This window comes from Homalodisca vitripennis, chromosome 8 (genome assembly GCF_021130785.1).
Source record: "Homalodisca vitripennis isolate AUS2020 chromosome 8, UT_GWSS_2.1, whole genome shotgun sequence".
Taxonomy (NCBI): Eukaryota; Metazoa; Arthropoda; class Insecta; order Hemiptera; family Cicadellidae; genus Homalodisca; species Homalodisca vitripennis.
The window spans coordinates 93,567,656-93,589,238 of NC_060214.1; the positions used below are offsets into that span (position 1 = coordinate 93,567,656).

Here is a 21,583-nt window from a genome sequence, read left to right on the forward strand (position 1 = left end):
CAATAAAATAATAGGTTTTTTAAGCAGCCAAGAAGAATTGCTTAAGTTTACTTGTTGACAACCATGTCTTGTAGCAAGTTATAAGATGGTGTTGGTTTAATAAAAGTTTAATATGTAGCCGAGACTGGAAGAGAAGCGGAAGAAGTGGCGACAGGAGAAGCTGGTGCAGTCTGCCACAGTAAACGAGCAGAGGTGTACTGCGAGTCCTATGTACGGCTGGGACCTGGTGAAAGCTCTGCGGTTGGTGGATCTGCCCGGTGTGGCGCCCTGCAACCTGGCACATGACAGAGATCCTGCTCTCTACTGGCATCAGACGGAGGCCCTCTCGCAGGCCATCCTCTCTGTCGAAGACAGGTTGCATGACCTTAAAGACTTGTTAGCCAGGTAAACAGACTGTCAATTGTTTCATTATCGCATTTAGACTAAGAATAAGAACTTGATCTTGTAAAGGACTTTGCTTATCAGATATAGAAATCAGCAAACTAATTAGACCAGTAAAATAATTTATTTACTTAGGTATTAAATAAGTTGTAATCAACTTAATCTACTACCTGACTCCACAGTCATGCTAGATTAATATGCAGCTATTTAGAAGGAAATGAAAGTATGGCGTTGAGAAAAGAGTTTAAGCAACTCAAATAAAGCTAATACCAAAAAGATTGCATGTTTCAGGTTTTTTGTAAGATTGTGTTCTTATTAGGCTACTTTGAGAATCTGGTGTAAAGGTCTTTCTAATTAGGTCTTATGACCTACATACATAAGAAGGTAGGCTATATCTTAAATGTGATGCATCACCTTATGTGAGAGGTGAAAATCTTTGACAAAATAAGATTTAGTACATCAGAAATAAAATAATTTTGTTGTGTTGTACATAAACAGGATTTAAATATTATAAGTTTAGTGTAAGCCAAGTTTCCCAATAAGTATCAAACCAAATGGAATATTATAATTTGTATGCAGTTATTGAAGTGTAATGAATTTCAAATATACATAAATTGGCAAGTAGTATGTCTTTGTGTCGGATTTGTCAGGTTTTCGAGGATGCTTAACTTGTCTATATTTTTTATACCATAGAAAAACTGTAAAGACTTTTTTGGTTTTAATAACTATGCAATTGATCCAAGATTTAACAATATAATAAGAATAATCTCGAATGAATAATCATTGGTTTTACATTGTCCATGATAAATTACATACTGATCTGTAAGTTAACACTGAGGATGTGGCAGGTTTGTGTTCTACGTACCAGCTGTACGGGCGCCCCGCCCCAGACTGCACGTGTCACATCCCCCACCTTGGAAGCTACAGGAGGATCGTCACCGGACAATGATGCTCGAGGCGGACTTGTCTCCACGCGCCAGTTGTCTCCATCCTATCCATTCTGCCACACTCACACAGTTCCCTGATCCAAGTCTGATACAGTACGACTGTGGCAAGCTGCAGGCCCTGGACAGGCTGCTACGTCAGCTAAAGTCGGGACACCACCGGGTACTCATCTTCACACAGATGACGAGGATGCTGGACGTGCTTGAGGCGTTCCTCAACTTCCACGGCCACATATACCTCCGACTGGATGGTACTACCAAAGTCGACCAGAGACAGGTTTGTTCGCATTCACTGTCAAAGTCGAGTTAATCATATTTTTGTTTTTTAGTTGTTTTACGCAACATAATTAATAATAAGACTATAACACTGAAAAGTTATAGTAGTATGAGAACTACAAGAGTTGTTGGGTTATTAAGTTGCTTTAATAAATAAAAAAAATACTTGGAGTATTTTTCAACATAGTTCAAATGCATTGTATCGAGGTACAAGCTTTTCAATTCTTCCTCCAATTTCTTCCTCAGTTCTGTATAAGAAATTTGGGAGTTGGTCCACATTGGGTCTGTCAAAAGTTTGGGTACCCGTCTAGTTTGAAGTTGCAACGTCTAAGTTTCTCAGTCACAATTTCATACACTAGAGTTCTTGATATCAATAGAAAAATCTTTGAAAGACCTGTGATTGTGAACTTGAATATTTCCAAACCATTTGATTAATTTGTTTGATGAGGACATCGGAAACCACTGAAATGAAGCTGAGGGTCAGCTCCTTTGTCGTTTGCTGTGAACATTTATCTGTTCTTTATGGAACAATTTACATAATTTTTAACAACTTCGCTCTTCTCCCATACACAGAACACGAATCACAATGAATTTTCAATGGTTGTGTTTTGTTTACCAAAATAAATCTAAAAGCACTTCAGTCAATGAAATAGGTGATTGTGGTGGTTATATTAAACATTAGTTTATAACTCTTAGAATGGCTTAGTGACCTTCACTATGACATTGCCAGATGCATATTGAATTCAGCTAGCTACACATATCGGGCTGCTACTCCCACCTATTTGGCTATCACGTGCCTCTGCAACTTACTCTCTAAACAAACCTCGCAGGTACAAGTGTATTTAAAAGTCAAGCGCTTTTAAAAGTTTGATAAGTTTACAATCTGTCAAGAAACGCATAGGAAACATCTAAATTATGTATTTACATTACAACAATGGGCCAAGATTAATGTAACTTGCCCATCATTGACAAGTGTAGATAGATCACTCACAAGTTCTCTATCATCGATATGATTATCAACAATCCTTATTATTTTATTTTTACTCAAGAGTAATCTTAATAATAGACAAAGCACAAATTACAAATTACTAAATATTGATGTTACAATACTAAAATGTTTTAAAAAAACTCATAACTTAATGCAAGTTTCATAACAGCTGATTCTGTTGCCCGTGATCGAATGGCAGAGACATTATGTAGTGTTGATGTTAATGTAATGTTCACATTATTTTATGTTTTGTCTGAAATGATAAATAAACAATTCAAACATACATATCAAACCGATAACAAGACCGAACTAACACACAGTGGTAATACCCTGACTCAATTGTATCCAGGTTCTGATGGAGAGATTTAACGGGGACAAGAGGATATTCTGCTTCATCCTATCGACGAGATCGGGTGGTGTGGGAGTCAACCTGACGGGGGCTGACACTGTGATATTTTACGACAGTGATTGGAACCCGACCATGGACGCTCAGGCTCAGGACAGATGTCACAGGATAGGACAGACCAGAGATGTCCACATATACAGGTACAGGATACATGTCTCTGCTATTTAGTGATAAACAGTGTTCAAAAGTAGTATCAAATTTATCTTATATATTCATAAAGAAATGAGGTAAGTTAGTTAAGAAATTATTCCACATATCTTATATATATATATATATAGTATTTTACTTATTTAAATACAAAACAAATATATAAAGCTTCTACATATTTCATGGGATTTTATACCCACATCTTCTGAAGCAAAATTAAAATATCAAAAGAACAAGAAACACAACAAATAAGAAGAAAATAACCAAAAATGCAAATACGCAACTGAAACATTCAACTATATATATATATATATAAAATAATCTCGTTTAATTAATAAATAATCATTGGAAGTGAAGATGAGGTCATTTATTATAAGTATATTACATGTCCTTGATTAGTACAAACTCCTTGTTATGTTTTGGAATTCTAATTAACTGTTCACAGTACATAATAATAATAAAAAATATAAAGATTTATTTGAAATTGAAAGTTTTTTAGTTTTTTCAAGTCGTTTGAAAGAATAATGTATATTTGTTGAATTTTCAGGTATATTTATTAATTTTACGGGAAGTTTAAACATGTCTAAACAAATGTGACTCAAAACAGATCAAATAATTAGTAGATCAATATTGTCATTATAATATGCCACCATTAATACTTTGCTTAATCTAATTCATATAGTTTTATTGTTTGTAAATATATTGGAAATATGTTTCAGGCTAGTCAGCGAAAAGACTGTAGAGGAAAATATCCTGAAAAAAGCCAACCAGAAAAGAATGTTGGGTGATCTGGCCATTGAGGGGGGCAACTTCACTACAGCCTACTTTAGGAGTGTGAGTATCTGAGTATAGCCTTAATATGTCGCTTGTATGCGGGGAGAGAGCAAAGGCTAAGGATATATTTGTTACCAAAGAAGGATTGATTACTTACTAAAGGAACGATTGGTACCTAAAGTGTACCCAAGATCATTTCGAAAACCTGGCATTGGATCTGGTGTTTTGGTTTCAGATATCCTAGATTGGTTTAGGTTCATACATTTTTTAAATACCGATACCAGTCCAACTTTTCTAATACCAAGCAGGATAGGTTTAGATACATATAAGTTTCATACAGTCTAAATCTACTTGGATACCTGAAACTAGTTCCACTAAGTTTCAAATAAATACTCAAGACAGGTTTAGCTATCCAACAATTCAAATATTCAGGATAGTTTCAGATTGCTGGAAGGAATCCAACTATCGGAAGTTTAGATCATGTAGGGCTAGTTTAGATATCTGAAATCAGATACATAAGGGAGTTTAGATACAATGAAGTTTCATATACCGAAGATCTGTGTACGTACCTGAAGTTTCACATGGTAGCAGTTCAACTATCTGAAGTTACAGATACCTGGAATTGGTTAGGTAATTGTCAGCTTCACATAATCCGCAATCTTTTAAATTTCACACATTTGTCATGCCTGCCCAAAAGGTGTCTTGAACATATTCATTGTGTTGTATTTATTGTTATTATTAAATGCATAAATCTGTATTATATCAAATGTTGTATTTTGCAGTCAACAATTCAAGATCTGTTCAACGTTGATGTCAATGAAAATGACGCATCAACAAGAATGGCAGAAATTTTGGAGAGGGATGCTGAGAGAAGAAGTCAGACTCAAAGTGAAGATACTCAGGTAAAATTTACGATTATTATAAAACTTGGAACTATCTTGGACACATTTTAGGAGTTACAGTTTATAATTCCTGATTGAAAATGTTAAGGGTTTTAATTTTCTCTAAAGAATATTATGGTTATTAATACATATTTAACTTATAGATATAGAGTATTGGATGCATATGTTACATTGTAGTAAACAATCTTTCTGTTAGAAGCTGGTGCTTCAAGGCAAATTTCAGATGTCATCATGGAAAATGTATAGAATATGTGCAACATGCAGTTCATTGAACAAAACTTTCTTTATATCAGACAGTGGAGAGAAAGTTCCAATGATATCAATAAAATTTAGTCATTTTATTTATAATTTTCCAAACATTCAGCAGTAAATGTAGTAGCAATCTGGGAAAAATGAACTACTGTTTGATGTACAGCATTGTCCCTAATAATATGTATGTATATGAACATAAGTTACATGTCGTCTTTTTGTAAAGAGTAGAAATATTTAAAAATTATTATGTTTTGTTGTTTATACTATTTATTTTTTCTTTATAAATTTTACTTAAATTTACTTAAAAATGTTTCACTTTTTGTTCTCCGATGTTGAAGATGTCCTGCTGCTATATGGTTTGTTTATTGGTTATGTAATCATTGTAGAGTAACGTTGGAAAGAGGCAGAAATGGCAAGGCAATATAAATTAAAATTTGTATATAATCGGGAAATATAGATACAATTACAAGTAATCTTAAACAAGTTCTGGATTAGCATTAGCGAAGCCTACTATTTGTATGACTGTACAAAAAAAATTCATTTCTGTCTGTCCGCATGATGTCTCGAGAACAAACTGACCTATAAACTTGAAATTGTGAAAGAAGTTTCATTTCTATAGAAAAACTGAGTTCGATTATGGTGTTTGTAACTCCATGGGATTTGGCTGATCTCCTTTGAAGCTTCCACAATTTTTCTCTTGTTGCTGGGAGGGTTATCAAAATTTCTTTTCAGTATAATTGCCTGTCTACACCTGTTTGGCATCTAAAGAATAAATTGAGCTTTAGACTTGAAATTTTTCATGTTACGTCAGGGAAGCTTATTACGTGACACCATGGTGATGCTTTGTCATTGTATTTTTACTAATTCTGAAAATGTAACTAGTTGGCGCCGCAACAGTCTGGGGAGGAGAAGGCAGCGTTGGGAGTACTGGAGAGTGCGCTGGCGGCGGCTGAGGACGAGACAGACGTAGCAGCGGCCAAGACAGCAAAGGCGGAGGCCGTGGCAGATCTGGCTGAGTTTGACGAGACCATCCCATTGGACCAGGATGCTGACCAAGGCTCAGAGGAGATCAGTAAGGCGGAGCAGGAGGTTAACGCTCTTATCCAACAGGTGAATATTGTTTTATCGTACAACTGAAACCACTAACTGTGGATTAATTGAGAAGTTTTGTATAAATCCTTTTTTGTTATACTCATTTTATATAAAGTACAAACGGTAAGCGTGCAAAAGAAAAGGAAGATCTCTAGGTACTTTTTTATTTTTGAGGACATAATACAGTTTTGTTTTTACCAAATGTCTCCTTTTTTTCACTGATCAAAATGTTTTTAACACTATAACTATTAAAAAATGTTATAAAGGGATTAACGCGTTCACTGCTGACAAATATATTAAAACTCCCATTGGAGATGGCAGTACCCGGAGAAAGTTCGGCGTGTTTCTGATTGGAGACGTTCGCTGTATTTGTTAAAAATGTGAAGATCATTTCTTTGTAAGTTTATATCAGACTGTTATTGATTCAAAATTATTTTATTTTAAACACAAATATAACATGATGAAAAAAAAAATAATGTCTTGTGTTTGTATTATATTTATAAATTTCTGAAAATGCAAATAAAACGTAATGGGTAATTTTATCCATTGAAAATATTGAAAATATATCCATATCCCACTAGAGCCCATCTACAATATATTATGAAAACAAAAACTAACACTACCTGATTTATTCTATGAACTTATTAACTCTCCAAGACCTAATAAAATCATACCGAGTCTTTTTAAATATATTAATCGACTTCTTTTGAAATTTAAAACAAATTTTAAAATATTATGTATTATGCATATAGTGTGTTTAATTTTAAATAATATTTAGATTCTTAGTTGGATATAAGAGGTTTTGATAAGGTATGAAGAGCAGCAGGCTTACCTTTACCAAATTTGAAGGGTAGTGTCCTACTTCTTGACAAAGAGACACTAAATTACCACACACAAATGGCAAATTACCAGAGGGTGCTTGGTCAACTGCAGAGAGAGTGATTACTGGTTTTTAATGTTGAAGTGTCCAGTGTTGTCATATTGCAGAGAGCTTTCACTTTTACTGATTTTTTTCATGGAGAGTAAAAGTGAATTTTTTTATTTCAGAAATTTGCCAACTCTCAACTTAACAAAACTAAAAACGAGTAATCTCATATACCTTCCTTCTTCCCTTTCTCCCCAACAGTTATTTAACCATTAATAATTTAAGTGTCTAGTTTTACACATCAAAAGAAGAATTATTTGTCATATAGCTAATTTTGTATGTGTTCCACATTGTCATATTGGATTTGTTTCAGTTAAGTGGCATTGAACGCTATGCAATGAAGTTTATCGAGGAGACAGAAGCAGCATGGTCGGCGGAACAACTAGCAGCAGCAGAGGCAGAGATCGAGCAGCAGAAGCGAGAATGGGAGGAAGAGCGGTTGACAGCCTTGCGCCTGCAGCAGGAGGAGGACGAGAGGACAGCTGCTGATGCGTCAGAGGAGCTGCTCACGTACTCACGCGAGGATGCTCAGAACCAGGTCAATAACACACCTCAACCTCGCACTCGCTCTAAGGCCACGGTTCACATAGACCTGTGGACTCTGGACGAAAGTCCGATACAACCCAATCAGACTGTTAAAAAAGATAAAACCCCTAAACCCCCGCCACAAGTTGAGCCTAAAAAAGAGAAAAAAATTGTAAACAATAGCTCAACACCTTCCCTTCCTGTTCCTGCTCCCTATTCTAATCCTAACCTAGTGATAAGGACTCGACGTGCCTCCTCCAATCCTGTTCTCGGGAAAGGAACATGGGACGTGAACCATGTGTCCGATCCCTGTCTGGTCGGCAGGAAAGTAGCACGACTGAATAGAGCCAAGCGTAGGTCAGCTAGTGTGGAGGGAAATGGTCCGGTTTTGTGATCTCGTCGTAAACGCTAACCATAGCTGAACTCTGGTTTTGCTGTAGTTGGCATTTTTTTTTCTACTGGTGCATTTTGTAACATTGAAAATATATTTTTTACATGCTCTTTCATCTCAAATACATTTAGTTTACTTATATTAATAACTAAATGTTCTTTGCAACTTTGAATACAATACTCGTTTCATAGCACCGTAATCGAAGTAGTAATAATAAATCAATTACTTTCAGTATTTGGTTTTTAAGTAATTGTAGCCCGGTGATTTTTTTATTTGATTAAAAATGTTTTATAATTAGCTCTATATTCCTCAATTAGTCTTGCTAATATGATTTAGGTATCTTAGTCTAGTAGTATAATAACACAATAATGAAAGTGTATTAAAAAAAAGAAATGAAACAATTTAATTGTAAAAACTCCCTTGGTGAATGTTTTCATCTCCATTTTAATATTGCTAGTGATTTAAACTAGCTAATATCTGACACCAAAAAAATCTTTGTTGCAGTTCTTTTTAAGACCTTGGCATTAATTATCACAATGTTTTGTTAAAAGTAGTACGTTTTATCACTGATGCCAAAAGTGGTTTTTTGTCCTTGATTTTATTTTTAAGGTGTAAAAATATTAATAAATCACACTATTTGATAAAGAATGAAATTAAAATAGAATGTCAAATTTAACCGGATCAGCGTATTTTACTTTTTTCATTGAGTCAAGTTTATTGTGTAGATAGGTTATAAGATGTAGCAAGGCTTATGTTACTAACTCTATTCCACTTGTAATATTTTTTTTAGAATTCTGATAAAATCTAAGAGAATAAAGTTATGGTAAAATACCACAAACGTTGTACGTAATTTGGCAACAAGATAAAGTTCTTTATGTTTCCTGTTAAGTAAGATTTTTTACTGTGGTGTCAAAAACATTTTTAGTAAAAAGAGGTGTCGTGTGGACTAATATTTTGTCTACTGTCATTTTAAGAGAGTGGCGTTCTCGTTGTCGCTTGATGTTTGTAAATTATATACAGCAACATTAAAGTTACTAATATTTCATGTTTCTTTTCTTTTTATTCAATCAAATAATGCAACTATAAGAATGTAATATATATTGTAAACATTTTTTATGTTTTTTAATTTTTTTTAGTACAAATTTAAGAGAACTAAATATTCTTTTAGGTATTTAATAGTCTCATAAAATTTTTTTTTTTAAAGATAATCACTGAACATAATTAAACTAAATATTGTTTGGTTCAAATATAATAATGCATAATACGCTATTCTTATTGCAATAAAAGAATTACCATAATAATTTATATGTATATATTGTTCAGTTTGGCTGAAGAAATTAAATATCAATTATTGTTATCATTCAAATTAGCTTTAATATTTGAAATATAATTATTGTATTTTATTAAAATAAAAACGGCAGTTTTTAATTATGACTGCTGTTAAAATGTATCTTAGGCAAAAAGTTATTTTTATGTGTATATATGTATACTCATGATTTGTAAATATTTGTACAGTTCAGTATCTACACCCTTATGAAAGTTATGTAAATTTTGTTTATTTTTTAAACTCTTGTTATTATCGTTTTCTACAAGTATTTATGGCGATGATGTACAGATTACAGTGTGACCATGTCATAATGTAATCATTGTAAATATTATGTGACATGTTGTCACGAGATCGATCGATTAGTCTTGATTTTTATATGGAAAAATGATTGTACACTGGAGGAAATAAAGTTATTTCTTGCCTTAAGCTGTGTTATCCTTATTGATTGGTATGGTCCCGCATTGGGCTCTGTTTTGTGTCCGAATCTTTGCTCTTTGTGCTATGTTTGTCTGTATGGGGTGTGGCAAAGGGACCAAAACATTGCCCGATCTTGTCATGCCGACAATAAGCATCGCACAGAGAGCTAAGCGAGCGACCAGACAGGGCCCGGACCCCCTCCTCCCCTCCTCACACACTCTTCCTATCTACTAAGTTAACATAAACACTGATATGGTTGGGAATATCAGCATTACTTTTTCTTATTGAACTTCTGGCAAAGATTCTGATGTGTTTGCATTTCTACAGGAACAGGAATGGAAGGAAGTTAATTTTAAATTTACTTTACTCCTTATTTATGTGTATTATTTTTATTCATATGTTCACTCAGGGATTTATTTAAACTTCAAAGGTAAACCACTTTGAGCATATGGAATTATCACAAGCTGACTCATATTATAGATCCCTTGTAGCTGGTTCAAGAAAACATATCTAGATAAAAGCATTACCAAATAAGAACTAATTCAGGTATTAGATCTGAAACATTCATGTGAAATAGGACTTAATTGAATAAATTAAAACATTGCAGTTCATAAAAAATGAATTGGATACTATAAAATTAACTAATTATATTAAAAAAGAGAAATTAAAAATTTGTAAAATAAGAAAGGTTATGCTATAAAACATGCTTTGGCTGTTTTCACATAAATTACAGTAAAATATGGCTGGAGGTAAAAGAGTTAAGTATCTGACAGGTACTTCTCAAAATTATAATTTTGTTATCTGTTTGTTTGTGTGATGCCTATTGATAACAAGTCCTAGGTACTTGAAACTTTTGTACAAAAGTTACTCTAAGTCAAATGAAGAAAAATTGATTTTGGGGTCAAAAATCAAAGAGCGGCAAAGTTAACAGTCTAGGAAAGTCACTTATCTGAAAAAAAGTCAGAGTTTTGTACAGATTTTTGTTACTTTCAGTTGGGTCCTTCTGTTGTATCGGTTTATTACAACTCAAAACACTATCACGATCTCAAGGCCAATGGCGCAGTGTAGCGCATACAACGGTTATCGCAAGATAACCAGATCAAGCAACATCGAGCGTGGCTGCTGCTTGGATGGGTAACCACTGAGCGATCCTGTCCTTACAAGCAGCTCGTCTGCCCAGCCATTGGTGGTGGTTTGGAAGTAAACTTTTAGCCATTGGTCCCCAGGTTATGTTAGAGAGGGCTTCTTGCCTTAACTTTGCCTGGTAAAATAAGACATATTTACTCCCAGAGACTGACAAACTCTATGTGTTTGTTTGTCTTTACATAAAAATATATTTATCAAAAGTATTAGCTCCAGAAAAATAAATTTAAATATTGATATATTAATTATTTAAACAGAGGATCTAAATTTAAATTTCTTGTAACGATAATATTGGAACTGTGGAGCTATGCAGTTAGTGTAAATATTTTGAGATAACACTTACTATCAAAAGAATAACAAGGCTGTCTTCTTTTTTAATTATTTTTTTGTTGATATGAAAGGATTTTAGCAAAAAGTCATGGCTCCTATTCTCTTCAAATTCAAAATTTGGTGGAAATAACTTGCCTTCTCTGTCAATAGTCTTTATTTACAATTTCATGGAGAAATGTACATGCGTCAATAAAATATAGGTTTCAGTTTATTAAAAATTGTCTAGTGAGTCAAGTTGTGTTGGCCTCTCTTCTCCAGTTTATAGGAACTCTTCTAGGGAGTAGTATGGTCTGTCAATGAGCCATATGGTCAGGGATGTCTTCAGCTTCTTAACAATAAACTTAACAGCTGTCTTCTCTGACAATAAACATCTGAATCTTTTCACCCCCATAAAGAGGACTTTCACCTCAATTTACTCGACCACAGTGGCTAAAAGAGTAATTTTTTATATGACTTCATTTGGACCTCAGTGATACTACAAACTTAAGAAAGAGTTGAGCTCTTTAAGTGAAATCACAACTTAGAATAACTTTTGAAATTAATTGTACTAGAATGCTGAGAGATGAATTACATTTTCGAGTAAGGGCACCCTGATGCAGTAGCAGATTAAATACTACAAAAAATATATAGATATACTGATGAATCAGAGCAGAGTATTTTTTAAACTATAATATAAACTATAGTGATAATTATTTAAGATACAAAAGTTAACTCGATTTGTGTGAATACCACGTAGAGAACACCCTCAAAAGAACATGGCATAAGACTACATAAAAAAAATCGTATATTAATAAAAAACAAAAGCATTGTTATTAATAATCAAAGTGTTTATATATAAGGAGTTAAAAAAATAGTGATAGCTAGACATGATTTTATAGCATAATAATTCACTGTTTTTCTGAAGATTTTTGGAAGCCATATTGCTTTTTTATTCAAATTTTAGGTTGCTGGTACATTAGCTTACAAATATTTTGACTTTTCGATGAATTCCTAAGAATTTCTTTATAAATAAGTCAGTTTTTACTGCTAGTAGTATTAATTAACCCTTTGACTGGTGGGGTTTTTTTTTTCAATAAGAGTGCCCTAAAAGTGAGTTTTTTTATTTTCGATAATTTTTTTAGGTAATTTGGGGTTACTGCAGTAGATGTGTTATAAAACACACTCGGAACGTTTTTGGGGTTTCTTTTTGTATTTATGCGGAATAAAAATCACAAATAATAATAATAATTTATACAGATTATTAGATTGAATGAGTCTAATTGTGCACAAAAGTTATTATATTTACAAAATTTGAGAATAAAATAAAATATTCAGCATTTTCTAATAAACATACTAAGGTACAAGTTAGTAACAGTACAAAAGTCTTGTAAAAAATCTTTGATGGTATAAAAGGCATAAAAACAGTAGGACACACAAAGCGGAATGTCGCAGTCCCGGCACATCATGTCCCGACGTTGGTCTATCTGCACACATGGCATGCTCTCTTCGGCTTGTCCTTATCTGTAGCAGGGATGGTGGCACGAAAATGCTGAGAAGTGAGTCTCCCCTAAGCATCCTTTGCAATGCAATTTTACAGCATCAGTAATTACTACTTACTGCTGTGGCTCCTGGTACCCAAGGTTGTACTTTGCCTCGCCAACACACTGCCTCCAGATCTCTCTATCCATTGCCTCTTCTTCCCTTCTTCCCAGTTTTCTTATGTCTCTTCTGATCTGGTCTCGCCATCTCAACTTGGGCCTTCCTGGTGGTCTTCTGCCCTCCGGATTGTTTACAAGGACGTTCTTGACTAAGGAGTTGTCCTCCTTCCTTAGTAAATGGCCAGCCCATCTCATTCTCCTACTTCTCACCTCTGCCACTATGTCTGGGTCCATATATAGTTGCCTCAACTCCACATTATGCTTTATCCTCCACTCTCCATCTTCAAGGGTTGGCCCATCAGTAATTACACAAACGGTTATTTTTATTTACTCACAGTAAACAACAAAACATTTACAATAAGGGCAACCGGTAATGTAAAAGTGAGGTAACAACCTGTATTCACCACACAAACAAAAATAGAATCAGCTGATTACTTGTAACAACTGATTGAATACTGGCATATGGCCTTAATACCGTCAATTGGGTTTGAAAGAAATAAATAAAAGAACAACTGCAATCTAGTGGGAACAATAAAACTACTTGAAACTGTTTCTTATTTATTCCGCTAGATCGCATTCATATTCATGCAAGAGATTATTCAATACAAAACATTATTGTGACAACTATGTAGCATCATAGCACTTCCCACTCGGCTATTGGGATTACTGCTGGTGTAACGTAAGGTGCTCCCGTATTATTTGTGGGATTACTAGTCAAAGGGTTAAGATGTCCGAAAGGACTTTGAGATAATTCTTTATATAGTGAATTACGAGAACTAATTATTGACCCAAAAGGATTCCCTGGTTGTAAGTTTTTGGGATGCCATACATGTGAGAGAATTTGGAGAGGTGAGGTGTTTGTATTTATTTGAAAAATGTTCTTTATATTTTGGAGGGTTTTGGCTACCTATGTTGTGCTGAAATAGGTTTGGTTGGATCCTTACCCAGCATGTTATATCTTTCAGCATTCAAAGTTTCTGTGATTTTCTTTTTATTGGGTTACTGTGTCTAGCACAACAGTGGCTTTCCTTTATCGTAATGGTAAGATTTTGACTACCATCTTTCTAAAGGATCAAAAACAAGGGACAGACCTTACTTAAGGGTCCCCACACCCTGTTTCTCAGTTACAGTACAATACAGCTTATACAAAAGTAAACTTATTTATTTATAAATTGAGCAGAAAATATTAAACAAATTTAAAGTTTTTTGTATTTATACTTTTCATAAGTTTGTTTCAAGCCTTCATAATTGTTGTTGAACAAAATTAAAAAAGGCTTATTCAAAAAAATTTTAAGTATATGTAATATGGGCAGTTTAAAACAAACACTGATTTATGAACGTAAATCAGAAAGTTTTGTTTAATATATTTTAACATTGTTGAAAAAAATGTCAAAATGTTGTTCCATATTTCCTTGTCATTTGCCCACAAAATTAATAGTAATTCCATAATAATTTCAAAGTAGGCCATTTTAGAAAGTACTTCGGAGTCATGTAATGTGTCTGGCAGTCAAAAATCATTCAAATAATTCCAATTGTCGGAGAGGAGAGGGTTTTATCAGTTCAGGATCTATCTAGAATTATGGGTAAAGGCTAAATATTTTGTTGAATATCTGTCAATTACATACGTGTATCTAGGATCACTTAAAGGAGGGATTACCAATAGAAATTTTCCGTACCTTTCAGGCAAGTCGAGGTAAGAGAACCTCTTCCCCCAACCGGAATATGTTAAATACTAATAATATTAACTATTGTAAGTTTGACAGCCATCTGAGAACATTATTATTATTCTTATTTTATGCTCTACAAGAACAGGTATAACATAAGCGAAAATGTACCCTCATGGAGACTGCCTGATAACACAAATGAATTTCAAGAAAATGACGTATTAATAAGAATAACAAAGGCTCGGGAAAATGGCTATATCTTAAGACCTAAAAGACACATCCTCCACTTTTTGCCTAGAATTTATACGTTCTAATATGGGCTTTCAAGTTTCTTATTTTTTACACATACATTATATACAGTTTGTAACGAAAAGGTTGGACTGGTTTTGTATTTTCAGATTCTATGTGTGATTCTAAGCTGAAAATGAAGAATAACTATTTTCCAATTTCCACTTCGTTTAGCAGCTATACGCCATTTGGGTTTTTAAAATTAAAACAATTTTATCTTTACGATTGTTACAAAACTTTGTAATGGTTACAGTTAAAATATCAAACAAATTAAAACGAAACTGAACTATGTTACATTACCTTCATGTTACATTTGTATCAATGGGGGGGTTACAACCCCCAAAACCCCCCTGGATACGCCTATGGTCAAATATTCATCCTTTTTTGATAAAGAAAGAGTTTGTTGTATGTTTCGTTAGTTGGTTGTATTTATTTTATTCACTACACTATTTTATGTTTGATTAACTATTTGGAATAAGAAGGAACTATCATACGCAATTTCTTTTATTACTTGAATATCATTAAAAACAAAAATGAGGAACCCAACATAGAACCTTGTGTCACATCAGAGAGCCATGCAAGAGAGTAGATGATTAAAACTACCTGTTGTGTTTGGTTCGTAAAATAAGTTGTAATAAATTTTAGCAGTAGATCCTCTAGTTCTATAATGTCTTAATTTTGAGAGGATGATTTTTATTTATTTTTTCAATGGTCATAACCATTTTCACAAGTCATTACAAGAGAATATTCTGACAAATGACAAGATACTGCTTACATTATACAACATGCACAGTGAGATGATAAATATAGATAACAAGGTGTGATTTAAGTTAAAGCATACATTACCATAAATAACAAGAACAACATAATAAATAATTTATAAGAATAAGTATCGAGAACAGGTAACAAATTATATAATATAATGAAGTCTTGAATTATATGTAGTAAAAGACAACAAATTAATAAAAGATGATGTGCTATGAATACAAGTTGCAACGTGCAAAGTGAATGACATTAGGTTTGAGAGATTAGACTAATTAGCAAAACAATGAACAAGATCAACAAGTAATAACATGCAAAGAAAGAAGAGCTAATGCTAAACAATTATTACGCAAGCTGATTGGAAAAACAACAATAAATAGTGAGATCAAGTGAGGCAGTTTGAACTTTCATTTCTGTTTGTTTGGCAACAACCTGTGTAAATTATTTGAAAGTCTACAAATTAATAAAAGATGATGTGCTATGAATACAAGTTGCAACGTGCAAAGTAATGACATTAGGTTTGAGAGATTAGACTAATTAGCAAAACAATGAACAAGATCAACAAGTAATAACATGCTAAGAAAGAAGAGCTAATGCTAAACAATTATTACGCAAGCTGATTGGAAAAACAACAATAAATAGTGAGATCAAGTGAGGCAGTTTGAACTTTCATTTCTGTTTGTTTGGCAACAACCTGTGTAAATTATTTGAAAGTCTGTTCTTTTTGATCGATGGAACATTATAGATCTTAAGGCAGGTAGATCAAGTTAGAAGAAGCCAAACATCAGGAGATGGTACGTTTCCCATCTTCTGGATCCTCTCCATTGTACTGAATGCCTTGTAGTTTGTAAGGTTATGGTGGTGAGCAAAAGGTTCTTGAGACTGTTTGACCAGAGCAGCGGATAACATTGTGACTTGAATAACTCTGGAGCATCAATGTGATTGTTGATGATCTTGAATAAGAAAGTGGTGTCATTTACAGTGTCTATGTTCCAGCATGCTCATGTTCAGAACGGCCTGAAGCTCAATGGGAGGAACCTCAAAAATAAAAACCCATTTGAAGACCAACAGAATGGAGGAATTTTTTCTGTACATGCTCAATCTTCTTTATTGAAGTGGCCTGATGTGGTGACCACGCCACTGAACAATAGTCTAGATACGGTCCCACAAAAACACAAAACAGTCTTCAGAGTCCAAGGGTTGCCCATGTAGCGTGAGGTTCGAGTTAAGAAGCCCAAATGCTCTGTATGCCTTAGTACAAATATTGTCCACATGATGAGCCATACTTAGATCCTGGGTCAAAATCACACCCAAGTCACAACCAGAAGTTGATCGATTGAGTACTGGTTCCTGGAGGCAGTAACGAAAAACAATCAGAAATGTTATTCTATTAAAGGCAACGCTTATACTCTTTTCCAAGTTTAGGGACATATTATTGAAGTCACACCAAGTTTCTATTGCAAACAAGCTATACTGTAGGTTCCTACAGTCAGTAATGCTGGAAATTGGTGTAAAAATCTTTGTTGTCTTTACAAAGGGGGATGTCAGTCTTGATTTAAGATGCAATGTCGTTAATAAAGAAGCAGAGTAGTACTGGACCCAAATTCGATCCCTGCGGCACAACAGAACTCTTCTTAGAAAGATCTGGCAAACCTGATGATGAGTTTGTGATCCGATAGATAGCTCCGGAACTATGAAGTCATGAAGCTTTCTCAGGATACCATATGCATTTAGTTTCATAAGGAGTTAGTTGTGGCTAACTCTTTAGAAAGCCTTTTAGAAATACAGATGTATAATATCGGTTTGTGAGCGTTCAACAAAAGAGCTGACTATCACATTTTGTAAAGAAACCAGGTTCGTGGCAGTGGACTTACCTGGACAGAAACCATGCTGCTTTGGTGAAATTATGTTCTTGATAAGAGGTGAGATCCTCAGCAAAACAAGCTTCTCTAAGGTCTTAGCCAAAACAGACAAAATAACAACCGGTCTATAATTTTACACATCTTCCTTTGAACCACATTTGTAAATTGGCACCACGTGATCCAGTTTAAGTGCATCTGGAAAGGTTCCAGTACATAATGACATGTTAATGAGTATGGCCAATGGCTCAGAAATGAGAAATCTACTGTGCTTTAACATGCTCGGTGGAATATTGTCCGGTCCACAGTCTTTGTTAGGATCCAGGCAACTGAGGACTTGTTGGACTTCTTTGGCTGTGATTTGGCAAGAAGATATACTATGATTATTAGGTCCTTCCAGCAGGGACAATGGATCAGTAGGAGTGGCAAACACTGAATAGAAGAATGATGAGAAAATTTCACACATATACGTTTGGGTCTGAAGTAACACGATGATCTAACTTCAGGGTGGAGGACACAAGGCTCTGTCTCTGTAAATTCTTGAAAAAACTCCAAAGGATTTTGGGATTGGTGCCAGCAACCTTCTCGACATATGAAAGGTACTCATTGTGTTCTAGCTCAGGAGAACTTAGCATATGCATAAGTCTCGTCCAAGACTCTTTGTGATTCCTGTGAAGTACTTTCTTTGCGACAGTGAGCTGTTTCAACTCATGGGAAAACCAGCATGGGAACCTCGAAGCCCCTAGTTTCTTAATAGGGGTGAATTTCAAATTAGAGGATCGGATCTTTTTGCACAAAGCCTCAAACATCTCATTAACATCGCCACCTGTAATGTCGCTCATAAAGTCTATTGGCTGCAGATAAGCAAGTGTCCGCTTCAGGTTACACCTATGAAAATCAGGAATAATGGATACCACTTAATAAGAGATACTGTGGAGCCTAATGGGGCTGTGATTGATAAAGCTGGATGATGGACATCAGTAGGTAATAAGGGCACAGAGTCAGTTATCAAATTGAGACTTATGTTTGAGAATACCAAGTCCAGAAGAACATTTCTGTGATTAATAATGTGATTAAATTGTGTAAGATTCAATCCAACAGTCAGTCGCTGAACAATTTGAGACTGCTGTGTAGGGAACAAAGGATCAGCCTCTCTCCAATCAATCTGTGGAACATTAAAGTCATCCAAAAGAATCAAGTCAGTAGGAGCACTCTGTGTGGTTACTGCTTCTTCCACTACTGCATTAAGATCATAATAAATTTTGCCAGGCCTTTTATGGGGTATATAAACGCAAGCAATAATAAGTGGTGGTTGAGATCTAAGATACAATAACACACTCAGAGACTGAATCCACTCCAACCACTTGAACCAAGATACCATTCTTCACGGCCACAAGGACATCTCCACCTCTCTGCTTGACACTGGTAGTGAGATTTCTATCACATCTGAAAATTCTGTGGTTAAGAAAGTGAAGTTTAGAATTACATATGTCAGGAGTCATGTTAGTCTCTGTAAGTACAACAATGTCAGCGTTACAAATACCTAAAGAAATATTTAGATCGCTCAACTTGCTTTTGAGGCTGTTAACATTCTGATAAAGAATTCTCAATGAATTGTGACCGTTGAATATAGCTAGTTTTTTTTTTCGACTAAAAATTTTGGGGGTTCAATTTAAATATTTGATGGTAAGTTCAGACTCTCCTGCTTCCATTTGAGTTCTCAGTTCCTCCCTTAGCTTCTTCAAGTAGGCAATCTCATGTGGGGTTTTGTCACTGGAGATATTCACCTCTGAGAGAAAAGAGCAAGGACTTGTTCTTTGTTCCGTAGAATTAGCTTGATGGGGTGTGGCTTGTTCTCAATGCGAAAGTTGTATACTCACCGACAACACTACCTGATGCAGAGAAGATCATATCGATCTTTGATCTGTAATGAGTCTTGTGATTATTATCTGGGTTACATGATTCAGAAATATTAAAAATTATCACATTTTTTGATCTCTTGATCTTTTATTAATCTCTTCAAAGACATTCTCAGTTGGTGTTGAAGAACCAGCTTCCATGGATTCCTCTAAAGATCTTATTTTAGCTTCGACATTGGCAAGTCTTGGTTCGACAGTGGTTGTTTGATTGAAGAGTTTCCATATGTGAAATTCTATTGCATTATTAATTTCAGTTTTCATGTCCTCTTTCGTAGGGAACTTCTCTAGAAGCTCAGCATAGCTAGGGGCAGACCCTGGCAGCTTGTTCTATCGAAGCAGAATCACAGTCAGCTCTTGTCACAGTTCCACTTTTTGTTGACATTACTGACAAATTTTACATATTCAGTTTTGTTCAGAACTTCATATTCAGATTATATTTGAGAGACGCAGTTAAAAGCTTTGGGTAGATTGCAAATACTTGTAGAATGCTGTTGTGCCAGCATGATTTTCAAAAGAGTGAGTAATTTTTCTACAACCTCAGTGGAAATATCTCAAAACAGATTAAAATTTTGGATAAGGTGTTTAGTCAAAGGCATCATCTGGAACTTATGAACAGGAAAAGGTCCCTAAATATTAACTGACAGTTATGTTTATTTGGCGATATCACAATATCTACTCTCTACTCTGACTCCACAATAAGACCAACAGTACGGGGTCCAGAATCTGAACATAAATGGCAACAGTTTTCATGGTTCATAAACAAAATTCATTCTTTCATGAGATTTTTTGAAATATTGTTTCCACCGCTAGTTTTAGCAGTGAGACTGGTGTGGTCAGGCATGTGGACCATCTTTTAACAACACTGAATTTTGCTCTTAGAGGCTTTTCATGCACTCCCTAAACTTATTTGGTACTCTTTAACTGTACCAAAACATTAGCAGTGTGCAAAGTGACCGGCGTTCAAGGATGCAATGTAAGACTGACTGACTGTGTCCATCATGATACCACTTAAGACTTATTTCAGAGCAACCACTGTCCGTCCATCTTATGGGCTGATATTCTTTAAAGCTGATGAGTCAGAATCGATTAACTGACTAAAAACAAAGTTTTTCTTCTTATTAGTGAAAATTGTCCTGCTGTAATAGTCAGAGAATCAACCAAAAAGAGGTTGAATAAAAAAATTGCAACATATGCTGGAACTGCATTCCTCTGTGTACTTGTAACTTCATGAAGTTGGAAGTAAATGTGAGGGAATCTTAGTGGACATAATCTCTTCATGTGAAAAAGATTAATTTTATCTTCCAAAACTGGCAATTCTGCTAGGATGAATGGTCTCCAATAATAGACCATCACAAGGGGAATTTCCCTGTTGCTGGTACGAGTACTTGGCAAGGCGGAGAACTTCACTCCTTGCTATAAATCATGCAATACAATCATCAGTACATTCAACCATAATGGTTATGTGAAGTTGTGACATTCTTGTCTGTTGCAGATTTGGGTCTCGCAGAACGCTCGTGAACAAATGCCTGTAAGTACCACCCCGCATAAATCATCTGCACGAAAGCTTAAATGTTAATGAGTGTTTATTATTTCTTGTTTATATTTTATTGTAATAAACCAGTACTGCTTATACACTGTTTTCTTTCGTCAAATTAGTATTGGAGTTTTTTTTACACAAAATTCAGAAGATTTTTCAGCGTAACTTTGAACAAATTTTAAAATTAAATCTTAAAATTATTTTGTTGAAAATGTTGAACACACTAAAAACTTTATTTGTATAGACATACCATAAATTAAAACTTATTTTCATGATATCTTGCAGTACATGTTTTATACCACAGAATACAAACATAGTTTTGTATTTGGTAGTGAAAATACATTTTGCCAGTGGTGTGAAATGCCTAAAAAGCATTTTAATTTGGTGAATCTTCTGAAAATACTTTTCCTTATTAATGTGTGCCTACTTATATTTGTCTAGTCACACAACTTTATTCCTGAACAACTTAATTAAGAGTTGTCCCTCTATACTATTTATTTATTTACTCTAAATGTGCATACCAAAATAAAAAAATATTTTTTTCAAGATATTTACTACAATAAACCAGCAATGTAATAATGTAAGTTAACAGACATTGATGAACATATTTGTCACATTGTAGGAAACATCCTCTGTCAGATTTAACACTTTTTTGATTGTGATTTCGATTGAATGTAACTTACTACAATGTTTATTG

At 34.4% G+C, this 21,583-nt stretch overlaps 1 protein-coding gene across 1 annotated transcript in view; it reads left to right on the top strand.

The window, feature by feature from the left end:
• LOC124368272 (helicase domino-like) overlaps window positions 1-21,583 on the top strand; it is a 57,115-nt gene that overhangs the window by 23,418 nt on the left and 12,114 nt on the right. Inside the window, exons 18-25 of the mRNA XM_046825546.1 lie at window positions 119-384; window positions 1,230-1,602; window positions 2,939-3,135; window positions 3,862-3,976; window positions 4,699-4,818; window positions 5,953-6,180; window positions 7,401-7,625; window positions 20,842-20,877. Coding sequence (XP_046681502.1) covers window positions 119-384; window positions 1,230-1,602; window positions 2,939-3,135; window positions 3,862-3,976; window positions 4,699-4,818; window positions 5,953-6,180; window positions 7,401-7,625; window positions 20,842-20,877 — 1,560 coding nt within the window. The remainder of the gene's footprint in view (window positions 1-118; window positions 385-1,229; window positions 1,603-2,938; window positions 3,136-3,861; window positions 3,977-4,698; window positions 4,819-5,952; window positions 6,181-7,400; window positions 7,626-20,841; window positions 20,878-21,583) is intronic.